The 22795-nt window shown below is 44.2% G+C and overlaps 1 protein-coding gene across 1 annotated transcript in view; it reads left to right on the top strand.

Annotated features, from left to right (window-relative positions):
- Positions 1 to 580: 580 nt before the first annotated feature.
- Positions 581 to 22795, top strand: part of PGBD5 (piggyBac transposable element derived 5) — a 76027-nt gene continuing 53812 nt past the window's right edge. Inside the window, exon 1 of the mRNA XM_064509266.1 lies at positions 581 to 1268. Coding sequence (XP_064365336.1) covers positions 602 to 1268 — 667 coding nt within the window. The 5' untranslated portion in view covers positions 581 to 601. The remainder of the gene's footprint in view (positions 1269 to 22795) is intronic.

Raw genomic sequence — 22795 nt, 5'->3', positions numbered from 1 at the left:
CCTTTGCAACAACGCTAAATCCCCACCATGGTCACCAGCGACACCAGCCCACCCTCAGGGCCCGCAGAGCCCGCAGCGCCTCATGCAGCCACACACGGCCCGCAGGCTTCGCTCGACGCCCGTAACCGCTCCCCAGGGCCGAGCGCCCGCGGAGCCGCCTTCCAGCAAGTTCCCTCGCCCCCCTCCCCCCCCGCCCCGGAGCCGCCGCACCGCGCGCTCCCCGCTCGCCCTGCGCAGTGACATGGCGACCCGGCTGAGGCGGCGCCGCTCCCGCCGCGCGCGGGGGCACTGAGAGTCACCACGGGGCGGCCGCGGCCGCGGCCGCGCCCACCACGGCAACGGCGGCAACGGCCGCCCGGCTCGCGCCGCGCCCCGCTCCAGTACTGGGGGCGGGCGGACAGCTCCGGCGGGGGCGGGCCCGGCGGGCGGCGCGCACTCCCTTCCGGCGGCCGCGCGGCGACGGCGGCGGCGGCGGCGGCGGCGGCGCTGTGGTTTTAAATGGGCGGCGCTGCGCGGCGCAGAGGGGCGGGCGGTGGGCGGCGGCCCGCGGCGCCCATATAACCCCACCTCCCGGGCGCGGAGTGCCGCGGTAATTGGCTGGATGTGGTACTTGGAGATGTTGAGCTGGCTCCTTCCCCCCATGTCCCTGCACACACATAGGGGCGGGTGGTGCGGGCGGGAGCGGGAGGCAGGGCTCAGCCCCGGCGGCGGCGGGGCTTCCCCTGCTGCCTGCCTGCCCGCCGCCGTGTCCGAGCCGCTGCTGCTGCTGGGCTGCTGCCTGCGGCCGCAGGACCCGGCCGAGCCAGGCCGAGGGGAGCGCGGGCGGCTGCTGGCGGCGGCCGAGATGATGGCGGAGGGCGGCGGCGGGCCGGCGCGGAGGAAGGCGGTGTCGCTGCTGGAGGCGGCCCGCTCCCGCTACGAGAGCCTGCAGATCTCCGACGACGTCTTCGGGGAGTCGGGCCAGGACAGCAGCGGGAACCCCTTCTACAGCACCTCGGCCGACTCCCGCTCCGCCGCCTCCTCCCAGGACGAGGAGGACGACGAGGAGGACGAGGGGCGCCCGGAGGCGCCGGGCCCGCGGGCCAGGGGGGGCCGGCGCCGCGCCTCCAGGGCGGCGGCCGACGCGGCGGAGCGGCGGCGGCAGCGGCAGGGCGCCGGCGGCGCCGTCCCGGAGGGCCCCGGCCCCATGGAGGAGGAGGAAGCGGAGAAGGGGGGCTGGACGCAGTCGCTGCGAGACGTCCCACCCCCTCACTTCAAGGATAGCAGCGGTACGCGCGGGGCGGGAGCCGGGGGCCCCGCGGCGGCGGGCGCGGGCGGGGGCCCGGTGCCGCCGGGGGCGGCGGGCGCGGGCGGGGGCCCGGTGCCGCCGGGGGCGGCGGGCGCGGGCGGGGGCCCGGTGCCGCCGGGGGCGGCGAGGCGCGGGCGACCGCTGTCCGGAGCGCGGCGGCGGCGCCGCTCGGGGCCTCGCCGATGGCGCGGCCGCGCGAGGCGGCGCCGGCGCAGGGGCGCCCCTCGGGGCCGGGCCGCGCCGCGGAGGGGAGCAGGGCGGTTGCTCGGCCTCGCGTCCGACGGCGCTCTGGATCCCGGCCCCTTCGCCCGGGTGGGGAAGCTCAGGGCTGCGGTGGCCTGCGGGACCTGCCCGGCGCGGTGCGCGAGGGCTCCCGGGGCGGCGGTGGGATTGCCCGCGGTTACCAGGCTTGCTGCGCAGCCACCACTGGTGCTGACCCTTCTCGCGCGGTCCTTGGCCACAGTGAATGCTGAGGGGAGAACTGGCGTGACAGCGCACGGCGTTGAGATCCTCGTAGGCTGACTCGTACGGCAAGTTGTTCCACTGGTTTTCACAGGGAGCCGTTGCAACGTCTTAGTCAACGCGTTTGAACAACTAAGTTGACAGCGCAGCAGAAAGGTTTTGCGAAAAAAGATCACAGGTTGTGAATAGCTGACATGCGAAATAAAACATAACGCATCCTGCTCAGAGATGGAAAAATATTGCCATCCTCAGCTGCGCTGACAGCTTGCCCATCTTAAGGTTGCTTGTCAAACTTCACTGACTTCTCTAGTGTTTAATTGCTTCATTTTGCTATAAAAAATAAATGCAGAACTTGGTGTAGTATGCTGAAGTTTGTGCAATGGGGCAGGTAGAAACCTATTTGAGGAAAAATATTGGGATGGCGGGGGGAGGAAGGTGGAGCTAGCATTGGTGCCCAGAGAAAGTTCTGTAATGCTCCTCACAGATGTGCTAACAAAAGCTGCTGTTCTCCTCTAACTCCAGAAATGTCTAGACACTGTTATATATATAAAAATCATGTGGCAATACAAAAAGCTCATGTGACTCTTAAAAGAACGCTCTGAGCCCTCTTGGCGCTTGTCATTCATAAGCATATCTGAGATCAGATCCTGGACCATAGGCCTCATGGTGTGATGCTATTTCAGCATCAATTATCATTTAATTTCTCTGCTCTTTCTGGCTTATATCATTACTCTAAAGTAATATACATTTTAACATAAATAGAACTGGGATTAGTGTTTTACTGATGGTTTGAAAAAGAAAATTAACTTGACCTATTAACTCTGGAATTCAGATTTTGTTCAAAGTAAAGGAGTCTTATTTATGATGATCAGAAATAGATGCAGAAGTCTCTGCAGAAAGGCGTGTGGGTATTGCTTTGAATATTTCCTCCTAGTAATAGATGGAAGTTGCTGCTGCCCTTTCATTCTCCATCATAATGATGATGATAGACACCGCATGCTGTTCATAGCATGGTGATAGGGTTTGGCAGCAGTTTGGTTGGTGCAGTGCTTTGTGTGTGGAACATGGACTTTTGACTACTCAAATTACAAATTATGGAAACTAGTGCACTGTATAACTTAAGCTGCTCTAATTCTAGTTTGTATTCTGGTTTGTAGACAACTAATTTTAGGCCACGCCTGTACTACAATTAGAATCATGCTAAGCACAATTGTACTTGCACTATTGTCACTTCGTTGGATGCTGCTCTGACCCAAGAGTTTGGATCCATACTCACTGAGCAAAAGGTCTTGGCTGAGATGAAGACAGCTGTCTGTTGTAAAGGCAGAGTATCTTTCAATCACTAAAAGACAAATGTAATGAAAAATGCAAGTAAAAAGTGTGGGGTGAAGCACAGAGCACTAACAAACCATATTCTTGGTTAAAATGTGTTGGATGAAAGGATCCTTTCTCTCCAGATTCCAAGCTTAAGAGGAAGAGTTTTTCATTAGGCTGAGATAAAAGTTATCTTAGGTTAGCACCAAAGCTTCTGAGAAGTGCCTTTTGGGTGAAATCTCAAGTATCAAGATCTAATTTGCTGTCCTTAGTGGTAAATACCTGACATCTGATGTTAGAAGACAAATGTTCTCTTGCACTGGTCTCATAAGACTTCTGCTACATCAGTGCTGAGAAATGTATCCTTGACTCAGACTAGGATGCAACCTACTGTCAAACTGTTCACTTTGGGAGACTGCCTCTTTCTGGAAGGGGAGGTGAAGATCATAAAAAAAAAAAAAAAAAAAAAAAAAAAAAAAAAAAAAAAAAAAACAAAAAACCCCCCCAAAAAACAGATTAAGTTACTTAGTGAAAGTGAGCTAAAGCTCTCAAGAAGAACTGAAGAGTCACTTAAACTATGTTGGAAGTAGAAAATACTATAATTTGCAGGAGGGTTTTTTTGAGTAAATTACTTAATGCTATCCTTTCCTTCCTACCCTCGAAACTGAACTGGTGTCTTAACAAAGCATAGTATCTGTCCTTAGAGTTAGTCCTGAGCACTGGCAGGCTAACAGATATTTCATCTCAGAAATACTTGAGGCCCAAATGAGCTGGGGACTGCAGGCAGAGGTAGGTGGTTCAGTATGGCTTCAACCTGTAGTCAGTCACTGCTTGTGTTTGTGGTGATGGCTGCCTGGCCCCTTGTGGCAGGATTTGACATACTGGGAAAGGTCTGGATTGGTTTCCATGTGGGGAAAGAAGTGACTAGATGGCATTATTACTCAACACTTCAGACAGTGATGCAGACAGCATATACTTTTCTTTTAAACTCTCCCCTTTTTCAGACTTCTTCAGTTAATGTTCCACTTGGGGGGGGGGGGAGGGAAGTGGGTGCTTAGTCTCCCAGGGGAAGGGAGGAAATGAATAATTTTAGCTGACTTCCTTTGTGGAAGTCCAAAATAGGTGTTAGAAATAACACAGAGGTTAGAACAAAAGGGTTGCTGGCCCTTGGTGTTATTTCCAGTTAAGCTGTTCTGCAAAACTGTTCTCTTTAGTTGCTAAGAAAAATAAAGCACGTTTTGTGATGTTCTGCTTTTTAGACTGATCTAACTAGTGGCAGGATGTGGCTCCGACTAAAATAGGTCGAAGAAACAAGGGAGCTCATGTGCCTGTCACAGGTATCAAAGCAGTTATGTGAGTTCTGATGTGCTGGCATTTGAGTAGTAAGCAGGAGAGCTTGGAGGCAGGGTCCCCAAATCCCTTCCCTTTCACAAAGAGTGCCGGACTAATACAGGTCTATCAGTAGGTCAGCATGTGTTTTTAAAAGGATGATGATACTCATGGTCAGATATTGGATCCAGGTGTGTTTCTGGCATCTTGCTTCCTCCACTTCCTGTTCTCCCCAAACCTCACTGTGAAGGGGAAGCAGAACTGATTTTTAGGCTTCTAGGAAAGGTGCTCTGACCTCTGCTCAAACAGTGCTTTTATTTTGGAAGGAGGGGTAGCTGGGGCTTATCTGGCTTCCCTTCCTCTGAGGGGAGAACAGAGCTAATTGTGGAAGTGGAGAAAGAATAAGAGAACAGAGCCCTGCTGGAATAGGGAAAACATAATTGAAATGTAAAGAAAGCAACTATTACTGCTTTAGCGACAGGCTAGTAAGTGCCAGTAATCCACACACATCCTTGAATTCTAGTTGCTGCTGCCTCAGACTTCCCTTATTTAGTGTGTTCTTACTTTCTTAGAGTTGGATGGCTCTGGGTGCCTTTCCTTATTAGTTCAGTAATCTGGACAGAAAACCAATCTATAATACCCAGAGGTCTTATTGGTTCTTGTCTTTCTTTGTGGAGGATCTTCAAAGGGTCTTAAATTCCCTGATATTGCTGCAATGTGTTCTTCCTGAATTGGGATAGCTGTTGTTAATTTCCTAGCATTTAATGCTGCCTGCATCCATATAGCTGAGCAACCCAAACAAAGGGCTGCAGATGCAAAAGCACCCCTGTTCTTAGGGATAATGTTGTAGGGTAGCAGCAATAGCAGGAAAGTCTGAGCAAAAATTACTGCTGTAGTCTGCAAAGTTACAGCCAATCAGTGCTACTGTTTTCCTCATTTTCCATGTCTTCACAACTCTGTTCTTAGGCCTAGACCCAAGGATAAAATGTTAAGAGTGTTTCCTGCTGAAAGTGTGCAGCAGCTTCTCCTCAGCAGGCTACATTTAGAGAGCATAACTACCTTTGTATGGACTTCCAGAGTATTTTTGTCAAACATAGGATGCGCTGTGAAGTTACCATCTTTGGAGAACGCGTGCCAGTAGAACAGCATGCTCTCGGAGGGAAGTTGCATAGACCATGTCTAGCAATCAAGCTCTCCTTGTCACCTTGAAGAGGTTTAAATGAATATTTAAAGTCATTTTTAAATCTACTTTTTTATGAGAATACTCTTCCAAAAAGACCAGATTATGGGAAACAATCACTTATTCCATCATGGCTGGCCAATGAGATGTGATCTTCTGTACAAAGAGGGTACATTATCTGAGACAGATGAATTGAGCCTGCATATAGGATGACAGCATGTTCCAGATGCTATCAGGGAAGCAAGGCGCAACCTTAAATTGATGCAGTGAACTGGCTACAACTTCTGGGAGCCAGTCAGATATAGCTGCATCTGCAACTTGCTTCTGCATAAAATGATCTCTAATATTTCGTTTGTCATTAGTTTTCTTTTTTTTTCTTTTTCCTTTTTTTCAGTATTTTAGACTAAAATCTGTTTCATAGGCTTCTCTATCTTACACACATACATTGCAGCAGCTCTGCCTAATAGTGAGGGATGTGACATTGGACCAGGCCCATCTGCTAGTTAAAATATCCTGAGCAACAGTAGCAATGCTTCCGAAGTGTTTTTGGAGAGGCAGTCCAAGCCTGTGATTTGAAACTTGGAACTTAAGCCTTTAAAGCTCAGATGAAATGCCTTTAAAACCCAGATTAAAAGTTTGCTTGAATGTGGATTAGCTAGTGAGAAGAGTTGCATGGGGGAAGTGCACAGCCAGTTGGCCTTCAGTTCAGGGGATGAAGATCACGCAGAGTGCTTGGGGTTGGAAGGAACCTCTGGGGATCATCTAGTCTGACCCCTTGCTCAAAGCAGGGTCAACTAGAGCAGGCTGCTCACAGCTGTGTCCAGCTGGGTTTTGAATATCTCCAAATATGGGGATTCCACAGCTTCTCTGGGCAACGTTCCAGTGTTTGACCACCCTCACAGTAAGAAAGATTTTTTGTATGTTTGATTGCAAGAGCCTGTTTGCATGGCACTTGGTAAGACTTCTCTCTCGTTTGGATTCTTTCAGTGTTACTATTGCATGAGTGCTAAATAAAGGAAATGAATTTAGTTCCTTCAAGCTAGTCTCCAGTGATTCACACAACACAATATATATCGACATAGCATGGAGTTGTTCATCTGACCTGTGTTCTAAATTGTTTTAGGAGAGTAAAATAATTAAGTTACAGTTAAATAACCAAAGAGAGGAAAGAGATGTAGATAAGGGGGGAAAGGTTTTCATTTATGATTTGAATGGCTATAATCTTAACTGAGCAGGGAGTTGGAAGAGAGAAAATGCACATACTCTTCCCAAGAGTAGAGGACTTGCGTGGAAAGGCAGATTCCAGCAGCAGGTAGACTGGAGAAAGAGCTCTTGGTTCAGACTGGGCCATAAAAGAGGGCCATATACATGCCATCATCTAATAATGGTGTTGATCTTGGTTCAAATCCTGAACTGAACCTGAAGGCAGTAGAGGCCTATTCGATTGAGGTCAGTACTTAGGTTTTCTTGCAGCTTTAGAAACTCTTATGAATGCTACTTAGTTGTATATGCCAGATTCTTCCTTAGAAATATCTGGGCCAAATTCTCTAATTGTAAGCGGATAGAGTGCCTCTGATGTGACTTGTTCTTGCTTACTTCTCTTATCAGAGAAATTGGCTTCTTTTGACTTGTGTAACCATGGGCAAAATGACACATCTATATAAGCTGTTCTTGTATTCTAAGTAAGAGAAGTTATTTATACCTACCTAGATGTGATGTGATGCTCTTATTATGATAAATACATAACAATGACGCACACTATCATTTTGCAGATCCTTTTATAGGATGACTTAAAGGATTTGATGTTTTGCTAAATAAGTGAATTATGCAAAGCCTTAATATCTCCTATGTCTTATGAAATCTAAGTGTGCTTTTCAGATGGTTTTACTGGGCTTAGAGCACATCTTTCTTCATCTGTCATCACCAGAGTGATGCAAGTCTATGACAGCCTTCTGGATCTTAAGTTTTAGTGCAACTTAACTGTCTGTCTTCCCTTCCTTCTCTTGCCCATAGCTCTGCATTTGATGAATACGGTAAAATTCTGATAAACTTCACAGAAAAACCTGTTTTTTCTCTGCTTATATAAAGACAACCATTGTTGGTTCAGTACTTGAGACATGAAAGTCTAAGTGCTGCAGATTAGGGTCTTCTCCATAGACTCTGTCTAGCCTTTTACAGAGAAAAAGCAGACTTACTCCTAGCTCTGTTATGGTATCAAATGACTCTTTTCCTTCTTGCAGCTACTGATGGGGTCATTTCAAAGAAGTAGATTAGTTCCTACAGCTACCCACATTCTTTTGTCAACATCACAGAAACAGCAGAGCAAACAATTTCCTTGTCAGTGTACCTCCAAATCAACCTGGAGAGGAAATTAGCCTCTCAGCTGAGTCTAATGAGGATGTTAATGGCTTAGTTGAATTGCTAATTTTGTATGGACTGCAAGCTCACAAGCCTTCATGGATGCCATAGACTTAAAAGACCTAAGAGAAGCTTCCAGCTTCTTTTGTTTTGTTTTCCCCCCATGCTCAAAATTCTTCCAAAAATTTGGAGCAGATTTAGCAGTTTGGAAATATGAGGTGCTTCATAAAGGGGAGGTAATCGTGGATACAGCTGCACACTTTATCTAGAGATCAGTGGAATATAATCCCTAAAATACTATTAAGGTCTATATCTAATAGAAGGAATCAGTAGATATTGTGCTAGGAAATGATTTTTTTCCCCTCTCTGTTTACCTCCTTATTTCCAATACTGCCAAAATTGGGCATGTTAGAAAAATAGAAATGAGTGGACTCTGAAGGAATAGGTGGTTAAGACAAATGCATGAGAATACAAGCATTTGACATCTCGCTTCCTTGTGCTAAGGTGTTCTTTCTAGGAGCTTATTCAAGTTCCTGCTCCATATTCCTTAAAGAACAGGATGTTAGTTAGTTGCTGGATACATCTGAAAATGACAGGACACATAGTAGTGGGTCTCTTAAAAATGAAGCCAGAGCTCGTATGGTAAAGGACTGCAAGGGAATAAGCTTCCTTAGCTTTTTTAGTCTCTGTAGAGCTAATAGATACCTTTGGATTATATCCCCTGTTTTTCTGCCTTTGGAGAAGACTGGTATTAATGGCATATGATAGAAAACATGCTTTCCATTTTGCCTTTTCAGACACTATGGGGCTTCATGTGACTTGTACTGACAAACTGTATTTGCCTTCAAGGAGGATAAAGAGCAAACACAAGCAACTTCTATTCTGCAGCAATAAAAAGCTGTAGCTGCTCAGCTGCAGTTGGAATGGGAAGAAACAGCATGAGAGCAGCAATGAAGTTGCTCAGGCTCTTGACAGCTCCTGACCTATGCATTGCCTGCAGAAGCTATTCTGCAGGAAACAAGGAAGAGACTTTGAGAATTGGAAGGAGCAGAAGAATTTCCAGAACTGGCAAGATTGGGAGCATATTTTGATCTCTTTTTTTGTGGAAAGAATATTTCAGACAAAGAACAGACGTTCTTCATGCTTAAATAGCTTCCTTTTCATCTCAACCTGAAATCCTAGCACAATTCTTTACTGATTCTCCATGCTTCCACAGCAAATTGGCTGCAAAAGCTATTCCTGGACAGAAGTGAATCTCCTCTCTTGCTGTATGTGCAGTCTGAAGAGCTGAATGGGTAAATTTCCTAGCTCATATGTATGACTTGCCCATTCACACTGAAGTGTAGTCACTGAGGCATGCTGTAAGGGTGGAAAAATCATGTCAGAGAGGAATACACAGGAGACACTGGAGTGAAAAACATCGTATATGTCCTTGCGTGTGTGTGCATGGGAAAATAGCTGTGCACTGAACAGGAAGATTACTGGACCGACATAAGAGATACAACATCAGTGGGTGCAAATGGAAGTGTTATTTCTAGTGAAGCAAAAGCAGAAAAAAGACTAAAAGCAGCTGCTGTTATAATTGTGATTCATTTCAGATTACATATGGCAGAGAGGTGGGTGTGTATGAAATAGATTAAATTGGAGCAAAAAAAAAAGTATCTTAAGTTACTTATGAAATTCACTGTTGTGGAAAGTTGGATGACTGTTCAGCACACGTCATCTCTGTGGTTGTGTGGGGTTTTTTTTTCGTTTCTTTTCTTTTTTTTTTTTTTTTTTAAGGTAGATGCTAACCAGTTCCCTGGTGGGTAGCTCTTGTAGGTGTGCAGCCTGGGATCTGTGTGTAACTGTGGGCCGGTGACTATTTCCACTATATATGTTGTGGTGCTGTCTGCTTGCAGGATGCACCCTGCTAATGTAGGGCTTGGGCAATGATAAGTCTTGTCAGTTCCTGCCCTGAAACACTACTTTGAAGAAGCTATGTATATTGAAACTCTCGCATGTATGCAGTTATGCAAATGGCTTGCGGCATTTGGGGTTGGGATCTAGGGTGACTCCTTTCTGCCCTGCTACAGGCAGAACAGTTCAACAGCACTGCAAGGCAAGAGGTGGCAAGTCTCCCCCAGAGGGGAGGGTGCTGTTTCTCAAACCCTTGCTTGTTACCATGGCCTGGCAGAACTGAACCACCTTGGTTTTGGGTCAAGAGATTCCCAAGCTGATCTTAGAAAGTGTGAGAGGCTCTTAGATATGTTGTGCTGGATATGTTGCATTATGGTTATAAATCCTTATTCTTTCAAAGGGCTTCTAGTCTTTCTGGGAGTTGGGGTGCCTGTGGCTGGGCAGGGGTAGGGACTGATGGCCCCGGACCAGGCTGAAGTGGGGGCCTGGACTGGGGTGGGGGGTAGGGGTGTAGGAGAGGACTGGGTGCGAGTGGCAGGGACAGTGAGGGTTGGCAGTGTCCAGTGAAACAAATGCTTTTGCAAAAGTGATGATACTTCCTTTTTGTAATGTCTCTTTTGTACAAAAGGTGGTAAAAAGCGATTTAGTACTGCTCATTTGGGCAGCTGTTCCATAAACTACTGTCTGGTCTCTCTACTTCTCCTGTGTAAAGGACTCTAGCTCTCAGTACTAAACCTCCCATCATTCATGGAGAGGCCTGCTGCTGTAATTGAGTTATTGGGAGATAGCTCTGAATTCCTGTACACTTGTTAACTTTCTATTTGTAGGTGCTCTGCAAGTTCCTCATGGCTGAAATTACCTTTGCTATTTTTTTCTGGTGAAACGAGGTGGAGCAGCTGTGCATAGTTAGAGCTGTCTAAGCCTTGAGGAAACTTGCCACTGTCATTGTGTGCGCTCCCCTACAGACTTAGCTTGGATTCGTTATATGAAGCAAGGAGGTAACTTCTCGAGGCAGGAACGGCCTCTGCATTATTGGTTCTGAGCTTAGCGCTTCAGAAGGTTGTTGACAGCCTGAAATAGCCTATGGGAGAACAAGGTACAGTTCAAAAGAGAGATGCTTAGCTTGAAGACAGCAATAATTAAAAGCACAAATGCAAAATGGAGGGGAAGAGAAAGTAGAAAGGAAAGGGAGGTTGAAGTTGCACATAAGATCAATGTCACTCACTGCTGTGTTGTTGTGAAAAAGGCTAATGCTCTCCTCAGATATATAACCAGAGGAGTGTACAAGACTTGTGATGGGACTGGCTTGCCATTTGGGAGAGGTAGTCTGGGTCACCAATGCAGACGTGGACCAATTACAGAGAAGCAAATAAGCAAGTGTCAAGAGGATGTGATTGAGGAGAAAAATCTACCAACTGGGTCATTTAGCTTAAAAGGAAAATACTGAAATGTGGTCTTACAAATAAGTAAAGGCTATTGTAGAAAAGGGAATAACCTGCCTTAAATGCCATAGAAACTAAATACAAGGAATAACAAGCTTAAACTGAATTAAATCAAACATGGTAGAAACTTTCAAACACAGTGCAGTGCTGTAGAAGATGTGAGGTTTGTCACTGGAGACCAAAGAAAAAGCTGCACTAACTTGTCACAAGAAAGTTGCAGCTAGTGTAAATGTTGATCTGGGGTAGCGGTCTGGATTAAATGACCTCCTGAGGTGCTTTCCAGCACTCTTTTCCTTTGTTTTAGATTGGTTAAGATAAATGCAAATGGTGGAAAGCATCTTAGTAGCAAGCTGTATGCTAAAGTGCTATGCAAAAGTCTTCCCACTTGCATTTCCTGCCTCTGCTTCAGTAGCAGAGAGGGAGCTGTATGGGCTGTGGGAAAGAGCTGTGTGCTTGCAGAAGGCTTTCTGATCTATTAATTTCAAACTGTCCCCCTTCCCACTCCCAAGTATAGTGGGCCAGGCATGCCTAAACGTTACTTGGAGTACTGTTATCACTCTCATCCCGTGGTAATGAGTGGGGTGACCATGAATCTTGTATCTCTACTCAAGTGACTAATTCTGAGGCTCCTTCTATGTGTTCAGTCTGAAAGCTAAAATAACTCTGAGTTGCAGAGAAAACACTTCAAAAGGTGACTGAAGTACCTCAAACTTTCAAGAGAAAATGGCAAAAGAAAATCACACTAATGTTGGATTAAAAGCTTGACTTGCGGTGTCAGGGATGCCTGATGCAGCACCATCTGAATACTTATGAGGCTAGCAGTAACGCACTTTGGAGTCACTTAGGCACCTAATTATGTAGAACTCCAATGGTGCCTAGCTCTGTCCCTGCCTCCCTCTCCAGGAGGGATGTAGTGGCTCTCATAAGCTATGGAGGGCCTTCTTGCAGCCAAATGCCAACAGAAACCCAGGAGGGCTGTTTGGAGGAAGATGGGCACAGGACTGGAACAGGCCCAACCAAGTCAGAGTCCAGTTGCCTGCAGTAACTGGTGACCATGTAACAAATGTCTTGTCAAGGAAGGACCACCAAATGTCTACTCCACATTTCAATAGTTCATGGACTGGATGTCAGAAGGATGTTTCTTCACTTTGTGAGCATTGCAGAATTGTTTCATCTTGTAATATCGGTGCTTAGTTCTTCTGTCTTCCTGATACTTACCTCAAATATATTCAAAAGAAATTTGCTGCTTTTTTTTTCCCTAGGCTAAAGATGAAAAAGGAACAGGAGGTTTCTCTCAATATTCCCTTGCAAGACTATACCTCTACTTATTCTAGTAGCAATACTCTCTCAGCTTAGGATCAGCTTTTTGGTAACAAGCTGCACAGAATTTCAAGTGAGGTGTTATAGTTACTTGTTCAAAGATACTAATATGTCACTATCTCCACTAAAAGCCTGCTTAATGCTACCTAGAAAGCCACTGTTTTATGTTGCTGAAAAATCATGCCCAACTGACTTTTCAGATACCATCTCTGATTTCAGCTCCCAGTTATAGGAAGAACTCTCATTATTGGTCTCTAAGTACATGACTCCACATCTTTTTCTATTGCGTATGCTCCCTTCTAAACTTATTTTGGCCAGCAAAGCCAGCTACTTCTAGTAGGATGATCTGGCCCTCAGCTCAGCATTGCCCACTAGTATCTTAGGCATAAACTCACTTCTTGCACTCTTATGTTCTAGGAAGAAAACAAACAGGATCAGTCTCTTGCCGGAAGTCACGTGCCTTCACCCAGATAACTCTCTCAATCAAGGATCTGGGTAAAGAGGAGATAATACTTTTACTAATCCCCATCACTGCCACTTAGCAAGTGCCTGGCTATAATCAGAATAGATGAAGTCAACTAGCTATAAGTAGTATCTTAGAATCATTTTTAGTAGGTAAGTATCTAAGGTGACCTGTCTTTGATACAATGTGTAATTCATCCTGCTCTGTATTTGTCTCAATGTCTTTGATTTGTCTTTCCTACAAATCTGTCCAGTATTTGAGGAGTATTGAGATCAGAGAAATGAGCCTAGGGTTGCCAGTTTTCTTCTTTCACTTTGAAAATATTAGTTACAGACTTACTGTTTTCTCATTTTAGGGTATTACCTTAAACCCTTGAACTTGGATTCACTTAAGCTCTTGTTATGGGACTTCTAGTATTTGAGGATTAGGAACAAACATATGTGTTAAACAAGATTTGGACCACCTACATTTTTTCCTCTGCCACAGCTATTACAGCTTCCAGTGTCCTGTCCTCAAATTTTTTAAATTTATTATATTATGAAATTCATGAGTTTTATTGAAAACTGCAGCAAAAATCCTTGCTTGACAGCTGGATCACACCTAGGTTATCCCAAATCTCTGTGTACCTGAAAATTGCAGTGGCCTCACTTTTTTTCCTTTCTTTCTCTTGGCTCTTTCTCTACAAGGCACAGCTGCTTTCAGTTAGGAGGGGTAGGAATACAGCCAGAAGCTAATTCTACCTAATTCTACAATCCCACCAGACTGGGGTAAATGCAAACCCATTTGAGCTCTGTATCTGCAAGTCTGAAACCTGCTTGCTTTCTGGGACAGATGGTGAGTCTGAAACATTCAGCTATGGATATTTTTGACATGGTACTGTAAAGCAGGCACTGAATATGAAATTCTTCTAGGAATATGAAATGGACTTGACACTGTTATTGCCGTTGTCAAGATTGTATCAGTTTTTAACTTTTTTCTGTACTTTTAGTTGTTGGCTATTACTCTCTGAATCAATGAAAAGAAATTAAATAAGCATTAGTTTCTTTCTAAAAGCAGTCATTTGTATTATATACTGAAGTAGAAACACTTGATAGCATTTTATGGACAGATATTGAAGTCGAGTGAAATGTTAAAATGCAAACCATGCCTTTTCTTCAGGTCTTTTGCTGAAAGATTGATTGAAAGGGAGAGAAGAAGACTGAGTATTGACCTGGAGCACCTTGACATTGAGCAGTGTGCCACCAATTGTTCTAAAGTCAGCTTTCTTCCTAAGATAAAAAGGAGATGGGATTCTTTCTCTTTAAGCTGAAATGCGCAGCTAAAGGGAGAATGCTTCAGCACAATGCTTTAATCAGAAAAGGAGCAAGAAACAAGTATAACAAAAGCAGTTCAAAACTTTACTTTGAAGCTTTCCATTTCTGCTGAATCCTTTTAATCTATACTATAACCTTTTCCTAGCCTGTTCTACTCTGCTGCAGCATTTAGTTCATCTAATTGTACTTTGCTTCCTAGAATCCTTTGCTGTCATAAAAGTGAATGTTTCTCCTACATCTGAATATAGATCCTGCTAATACTTGCCATTTTAACATCATATTCTTAGTCAATCTGAAACTTCCTTTTTTTAATTCTTCTAGGCTCTGCTGGACACCCTGTCTCCACTTATCCTGTTAAAATTGTGGGTACTCTGGGGCAGGGGTTCATTTTTTAAACTTTGTGTCTTAGTAAGCCAGGATTTTTGCAGTTTTGCTCTGTCCTGTGCACTCAGCTCCATCCTTGTGGGAGGAGAAGGTAAACGTCTTCCAGGTATTGACTTCTCAGCCACTTTGTGTAGAAACAGTTGATGGGGGTGAGAGCCCCTTGAAGCACTCCTACTGAAAGATGGTGTGCTGGAGTTCAGTTCTTATTAGACAGCGGACTTGTAGTGAGAAGAGCCATTAGGCTCTAAAAGCATCTCCTCTGACAACAGCCAGTTGATGTTGCGAGACAAAGCCATATGAAACCAGACTCCGCCTGTTATTGTCTTCATAGTGTCACATAAAGATCACGGCCATGACTCTTTACATACCAAAGTGATGGCCAGGTGCCCCTAGACCACGCTGCTCACCCACACCCACCACGGCTGATGTTCACATATGACATCACCCACACACACGGATCTGGAACAACTGTCACACCCACCACAATGCTGAACTTAGCATTGAAAAGCTGGAAGGAGTGCTGCGTGACACTTAAAAATTTGAGTTTAAGATCCAACAAAAGCAGTGCTTTTCTATGTGTTCTGGTTATGCTATGATTAAACCACCTTCCCTTTGGATGAGGGTTGCAATTCAGAGATGGCAGCTGCCTCTATGTAAAGTTTTGGGCCAGCATTTAATTGAAACAGGTGTGAATGCCTCTGTACTCCATTAGGTGCCCTGCTGCTATCCTGCCGCTATCCTGCTTAAGCGTCACTTTAGCTACTGAATGTTTAGAGACTAGTTGAAGTTTAGAGGCTAATGCACCGAGTAATAGGTCAAATTCTTTGCATCAAGCATTTAAGAAATAATCTGCCTTCTTCCCTCTTTCTCCTCTTGGTGGGGGCAGGGATTGGGTCTCTTATGTCCGGTTCTTGCCTCTCTGGCACAGTCTACCCTGGAAAGCTTGTCACACTGCAAACATTGGTTTGAGAGACAGGAGACTGAAAACAAGTGGCAACTTCTACAAAGAAAACAGTGTTATATTTCTTTAAGCTGTATTAGTATGTCTCTCCTTTATTTATGAGACTAGCCGAGCTCATTGTTCTGTATCCTGTATACTCATACTGGTGGAGCATGAATGCTTCTCAAAGAAAGGATAAGCACAGATACATTTTAAGTTTTGCTTTCTGTTTGAGCACTGGTGTAGAAAGCTACTTAAGTTATCTTGTCTGTAATTTAAAAGGAAGAGGAGAAGGTAAGCAAGCTTTCAAATTCAAAACTGAAAGATAGGGCTTTTTTAAGCAGTGTCTTTAAGCTCCTCTTCTGCAGTGTCTTTAAGGACTTTGTGTGTTCTACTTCTCACTACACATTCTTTTATAGTTATCTTTTTTTCTTTAAGCAAAAGCAGAAGTGATGAAAAAGTTCAAGAAAGATATGCATGTGGCAAACTGGAAATTTCTGGTTTGTTTACTGATTCCATCACTTACTTGACATTAGAGTATATTTACCACTAAATCATTTTTTTGGAGTAACACCGGGCTATAGGAAACATGCTTATCCTTTCTTCATAAACATGCAATTCCGTATAATGTTGGACTAGTGCCTAAGAATAATGTGATCACTGTAATTTAAAGTTGAGCATCTGTCTCAAGTAGTCTCTGCTGGACTCAAGCCTAAGAGACCCTTAAGGAGATCAGTGTTGGCAGAGATCAGCGCTTAACTCCCAGACTGTACCCCAGAAAACTTGTTATAAGATTGGCTTCTGCTTTGAAATGGAGACCTACTTCTTCAGTAGGAGTAGCCTTTGCATATGTTGCTTGCAAGGATGGTAGAAATGATGAGGCAGAAGTGTGTAATATGAAAGTGAACAATGCTGCACTGCTAGCAGCACTGTCAAAGCAGCTGGAAAAATAGCTGTATGTGGAAGAACAAACACCGAGGAAAAACAGTTTGGCTTTGTAAAGCAACTGTATCCGCTTCTAAGAAGTAAAAAGCTTTCAGTGCTACTCTGGAGCTTCCTGTAAAACAACAGAGTCATGTACTCCTGTTGCCTGCCTTATGCTTTGTTGTGTATTACACTGAAAAGAGAATCCTGCCTTCTTTCTGTCACTTCAGTACAACTTGTGTGTTTCTTTTGGAGTAAAAAGCCTTGTTAAGTGTGCACAAACACAAGTCTCCCTTTGTCTCCAAAGAAGAATTCACTTGCCTTTTCCTGATCCCTAGGACAAAGAAGTTGCAGCTTTTTTCCTGTCATCTTTCTTGGCCCTATTCTCCAGTTGTGGACAAAATTCAGCTGTGCATGTTTCTGCGAAGTGAACTTGCAAGCAATCACAAGTTATGTAAAGCAGCTTCTCACATGAAATGATTCCACCTGCTCTCTTGTAGTAGATGAGGAAGTTGGCTACTTAAATAACAGAGGAAAGCATTTTTTTGAAAATAGAGAGATCCCTTTTGATGTCTCCCCAAAAGCACCTCCTTTTTGCTTCTCTCTACAAGGAGCTTAAGTTTCTTTAGCTACATGCCTGAAATTCAATGGCAAGCTGGGTAACTGGATTGTTCCCTAAACATTGCATTTAATTAACTTTTAATAAACATTTTTAGATAGAACAGTAATAATTTTGGTATCAGATATAAATGGTCGAAACTAACATTAAGACCCATAACTGAAAGGAAAATCCTGTGTTCCCAGAACACATCAGTTGTGATTTGCTTGCCAAGGTTTGAGAAGAGCGAAAGTGGTAAGGCCCTAAAAAGAGGGGAATTAGGCTGCAGGAAAGACAACAGAGGATTTTTATAGTGAAAAGACATCTCTCTCCTGTCTTACCAGCATGCATATTGCAGGCTCACTCTTGCTTGAAGGATTAATAACTTGAAATGGCTGACTGCACAATGAGTGCGTGCTGTGGAAATTCGTTTCCACTGGAGAAAAACACAAGGCTGTTAAACATCCTTTTGACTTATGAGTGGCACAAATTAAAACTTGAAGGTGAGTGTTAAGGGATCTCAATATAACACATTATGCTTTGGATCCAGAGAAGCATGTAAGCACATGCTTAAATCATAAGCTTTTCTATAAATACATATCTGGTACTGCTTGAATGATATTGTATAGCAACATGCTAAAACCAGACTAACGTGGAAGCTGTTATAGTAGTGTTCTGTTCTGCTGTTCTTACAAGAAAATCAATATTCTGGGGGGGGGGGGGGGCAAAGGGAAATAACTGTTTTTTGAATCAAACTGGTTATACTGGTGTATAAAACCCACTAGGCAGATCAGGCCTAATTGAAGCTGATAAGAGAACCACTTCAAGTGTGCACTCAGCTCTGCTAAAATGAGGCTGAATTGAATCTGCTAGGCTTCTTTAGTCCTGAACACTGTCACTGAAGTTCTCTAGGCCCTGTGAAAGCATCTTGCTGTGAAGTTCTTATATGGTAGAGTGGACAGTGCCTGGCGAGCAGGACTGTGATCATTTGTGTCCAGTTCTGCCAAACTAATTCAGTCCAGACACAAACTTCTGCAAAACAGCTTGGCTCTTATCTGCCAGGAGTACTCCCAGACCCCAGCTTCCTATTTAGTTGTGATGAAAAGCAACATATTTACCTGCTTCTTTTGTTCTCTCTCTCTCTCTCTCTCTCTCTCTCTCTCTCTCTCTCTCTCTCTCTCTCTCTCTCTCTCTCTCTCTCTTTCTCTCTTTCTTCTTCCTCTCCAAATAAATACTAAGCTAGCTTGCCTAGCGGCTATGAGGTTTTGATGACACTAGGTTATAACTCCAGGCCCAGCCTTGCCAATATCAGCAGGCTTTTTCTTTGCACTAAAATGTCAATGGGGTTTATAGCACTTAGGACCTAGTAGAATCTGGTCCTAAGGGAAGAATGTAATCAATTCTTGATGTGGAAGGGAAAACACTACCTATTCAGTGCAATTCACGGTTAGTGAGGAGGAAAGCAGCCACATCAGAGATGATGGAAGAAGCTGATGGAATTGAATGAGGCACAGCAGGTCTCTTACTTTTCTTAATTTTATTTTATGAGGCACTCAACATTAAGAATTTTTTTTCTCTTTCATTCTTTATTTAATGGGAGACCTTTGTGAACACAGCAACAAGCAGCTGAAGAAGCAGAAGGGCTATAACAAGGGAGCAAATCTCCGTCTATAATATAAAAACAACTTTAGCAGCTAAGTCCTCAAGGCTTAGGAAGCAGGAGGCTTCCTGTGGAGATGCATAGTCTGCTTCATTTGCCTTGCCATTTGTGAATACAGAGCCACGAGAGCTGGGAGAGACTTAGCAATCAAAACTTGAGTTTTCAGGTACTCATTTTCCTGTAAGATTCCATAATGCAAAGAGTACTTTAAAACTAAATCAGAAAGTGAAAGAAGGTAGATGAGCAAGCATTCATCCTAACACCAAAGGGGATGTTGCAATTCTTTTGTCCTTGCTGGAGTAGCAGCAAGGTAGTCTGATCTCTCCAGGAGACTGAGTTGACATCTGGGGTTTCTGACAAATGCAGACTGACAGAGGCAGTGCCTCATTGAGAGCATGAAGGGAGTTCTTGGCTTTCTAGAAAAAGCAGCAGTAAAGAGGTGCTTGGATGTCAGTCATTATAAAGGGAAGACTATCGCCAGGTGAGAGCAGTGACTTGTTTAAATAACCCTCAGTTGTTTGTTATTTAGGTGGAAGCTCTGAGGCACCTAGAGAATTCAGCTTTTCTTATAGAAAATGTTGCGATAGATAAACACTGACATGACACGAAAGAGCAGTCCTTGCACAGATCTTGGATGCTTCTTTGTCAGCAGGGACTGGTCAGGACAAACAACAGAACCCATAAGAGCAGCTCTGTCAGTTGTTTCGCATCTGCCATGAAACGAAATTGATATTGGTGGGGTGGGGAGGATGGATGGACTACACTACAAACTCATTTCTCCCTTTATTCATTTGCAGAAATACCTAGGTAACCCTTTTGGTGGTGTTTTGTTTTCAGGCTCTCAAAATTAGAATGCACACTTTAGATTATGAATGCTTCTTTTATTAAATTGAGAATGATTGAAGAGGGTCTAGGTGTTATACTCAAAGCTGTGGATTGTAGGAAAAGAGGCAGGGAATGCAACTTTCAACAGTTTCATGTGACATTACACTGACTTCCAAATGGGGAAGAGAAATCGCCAGTTGCAGATCTTCTTCACTGGTAGTTGTGGTATTTGATCTGTGCTTACCTGCTGATTAGGTGTTCCTTGCCAGAAAGGAATTAATAGAAAAATGCTACATGAAAGTATGACTGTAGACATTAGTACTACGTTAATTTGTCTCGGCTAGTGCTTGGAAGTAAGGGAGAGGAGTGGAGGAAGAACAAGAGGGGTTCAGTATGTCTAACTTTCCTTCTTGAGCTGCTGAAAGCAGGCCACACTGGTGCAAGTATTTATTCTCAGTGATTCACAACAAAGCAAGGTACAGTTGGACACACGCCTAACCACCACTGATTCAGCTGACCACCTGTTATAGCTGACAGCTAATCCTTGTCTTGAAACACGTAACCAGCAGCTGCATGTTTAAAGAATTCGTATTAACATAAGCCTCACCTCATCTCATCACATAAGTAAAATGTCAAGGGATCAGGGAACTTCTTGCAGCATGGCAGCATCTCAAAAATGAGAAGCACAGAGAAAAGGAGGAAGAAGCAGCTGAGAAAATGGCATCTGGGGAAGATGAGGATCACGTAATAGGAAGCAGAAGTGGAAGGCTGGGAATGTGGAGATGGAAAGCAGAAAAACAAGACATAAGTCCCATTGCCAGCCTGAGACATGGGTGAACCAGAAGCACAGATGATATGATTAGCCTCCGATAGCACAGCACTATCAGTAGCAGAGTAGAGCATTCAGGGAGGCTGACTCACAGTTCCTTAATCCAGAAAATATTTGCTTTGGCTTGGTGGGCAGGTGGTTCAGAAGGGAAGCACTGGTCTTGTCTGAGCAGCAGTCAGGTTTCACAGCCCCTTTTAAATGGGAACTGTTCCAGTTACTTGTTGCTAAGTCAATACAGTTCTTTTCAGCTTCTCATGAAATCATAAACCAGCCTTTTATGAGAACAGAAGCTTATAGCTTTTTCCTTCAAGAAAATCAGTCTGTAAATGTCCAACAGCATGAAGGACAGAATATGGGGCCAGTGCTTACATAGCAGAAACATACACTCAAACTTCCTTATTCCTGTGTGATTAAAGCATTAAAAGCAAATATGTATTTAAAAACAAATATGTAATTAGAGCAAATAAAAGCAAAGCATTACCTTAGCATGCCACTGACTCTGGCAACTGCCTCAAATCAGTCATGGGCTTTTGTTCCAGACTGAGATTTTTCCAAATTCTGGAGGATTTAGGTTTGGGATAGTAATCCAAAGATCTGTTCTGAACCCTAGCGTGAAGACTGTATTCTACAGACTTCTAAGTGTTTGGGTAATGCTTTAAAAGAAAATGGAGTATTGAAAAATTGCAGAAAGTACTGATTGTAAGAGGAAGAATGTAGCTAGTAGATACTAAGCTTCTGTCACTGAGATCTTAAGCTATGAATGTCCTAATCCATGGTACAGAATGGGAAGCTATTATTTCTGTTGTGAAAATGCCCAGGACCTTTTGTAAGAATCCTCAGTGTGAAATTCTTGGCACTTTACAAGCAGCAAAGCATGCTTTCCAGTGCTTGTTTCCATGTTGCTAATTTAAATTTACCTTGCCAGGTGCATCCTGTATGATCATATCTCTGCAGGTTCAAGGAACTGAAGGGTGGGGCCTGTTTTTTGTATGTCAGAAAGATTTATTGGCTTTGTTGTCCACCCCGCTGCTTAGTGTGACCCAGAATTCATCATCTACGACCATTTTTCTTGATGTGAGGATATAATGAAGCTCTCTGAAAATTTCTGCTGTGTGAAATCTTTATTGGACTAGGTCTAAAATGAGGGATACAGACTACTTCCTTCTCTTATAAGCTGAGGTATGTTCTTACAGTAATTAAATCCTATGAGATCTTTCAGCATTTATTCATTCCTGTATTGGCAGCCTCTAAGAAGCCTGGAAAAGATGATCTCGAAGTGTAGCTGTGATTTTATTTTTGAGGTGATTTCTCCAACTTTAAAGCGTAGCAAAGAGGCAAGGCAATGTGGGGAGGAAAAAGGAGAATCTTGTTCTTGGGCTATCCAGCCAGGGATAATTTGGTCTCCAGGCTCATCAACTGGGAATCTTTTCCAGTGCTGAGTTTGAATCTGGTGTGATGGGTGGTTAGCAGTATGTTTTGCCTGTCTGGTCACCTCTGATTTTTTCCTTGCCTGATCTCGGAGTGCAGCTAAATAAGAGTGAGACTGTGCGTGAAGAGACCACCTTTGGGTACAGAGTAAGAATCCATCTCTTCTGCAAGGCTATGGAGGAGTACATGTGATGCTCCTTTTCACAAACCTAATTCCATGGCCTAGTGCCTGCTCCATTTGCCCTCTGGCAGCTATGAGCACAGCATCGGCCGTGATGGGAGGTCAGTGCTGGGTGCCAAGCAGTTATGCTGGCTGCATGCGGTAGCTGGGAAGAGGCTGCAGGAGCGGTGCTGTGTTGCTGAGGGTCTGCTATTTCTGGATCTCGCTCTGACTTCACTGTACTCTTTAGCTCCGAGTTGTGCATCCAACTTTCTCTCTGTAAACACAACTCCCTGAAAGCCTTCTCTAGGTTACAGTAGGTTGTAAACACGTTTGTGTCACCCTGGAGTTAACACAGGTAATACAAGTAGTAATCCTACCTTTTTGCAGAGGTGATTGTACTTTTTTTTTTTTTTTTTTTTTTTTTTAAACACTTCGTTGTTCAAGAAATGCTCTGGTTTCTTAAAATTGAGAAGTCATGGGTTTAGCAGAGTTACTAGGAAGGCTAAACTGTGGAGTGCATCATGTGTTCTGCATGTGGCAAGAGGATTAAGGATGTTGATGTGTATGGTACATAGATGGGAATTATCAAACTTTCCAGCCACTTGCCTCTTTTGAGGTCAGATGTTCAGGCAGCTTGTGGCACTGGTCTCTGCTAAGGAGAGGCAGAACAAGAGTG

This window comes from Dromaius novaehollandiae, chromosome 3 (genome assembly GCF_036370855.1).
Source record: "Dromaius novaehollandiae isolate bDroNov1 chromosome 3, bDroNov1.hap1, whole genome shotgun sequence".
Classification (NCBI taxonomy): domain Eukaryota; kingdom Metazoa; phylum Chordata; class Aves; order Casuariiformes; family Dromaiidae; genus Dromaius; species Dromaius novaehollandiae.
This window is presented reverse-complemented; position numbering and strand designations above follow the sequence as displayed.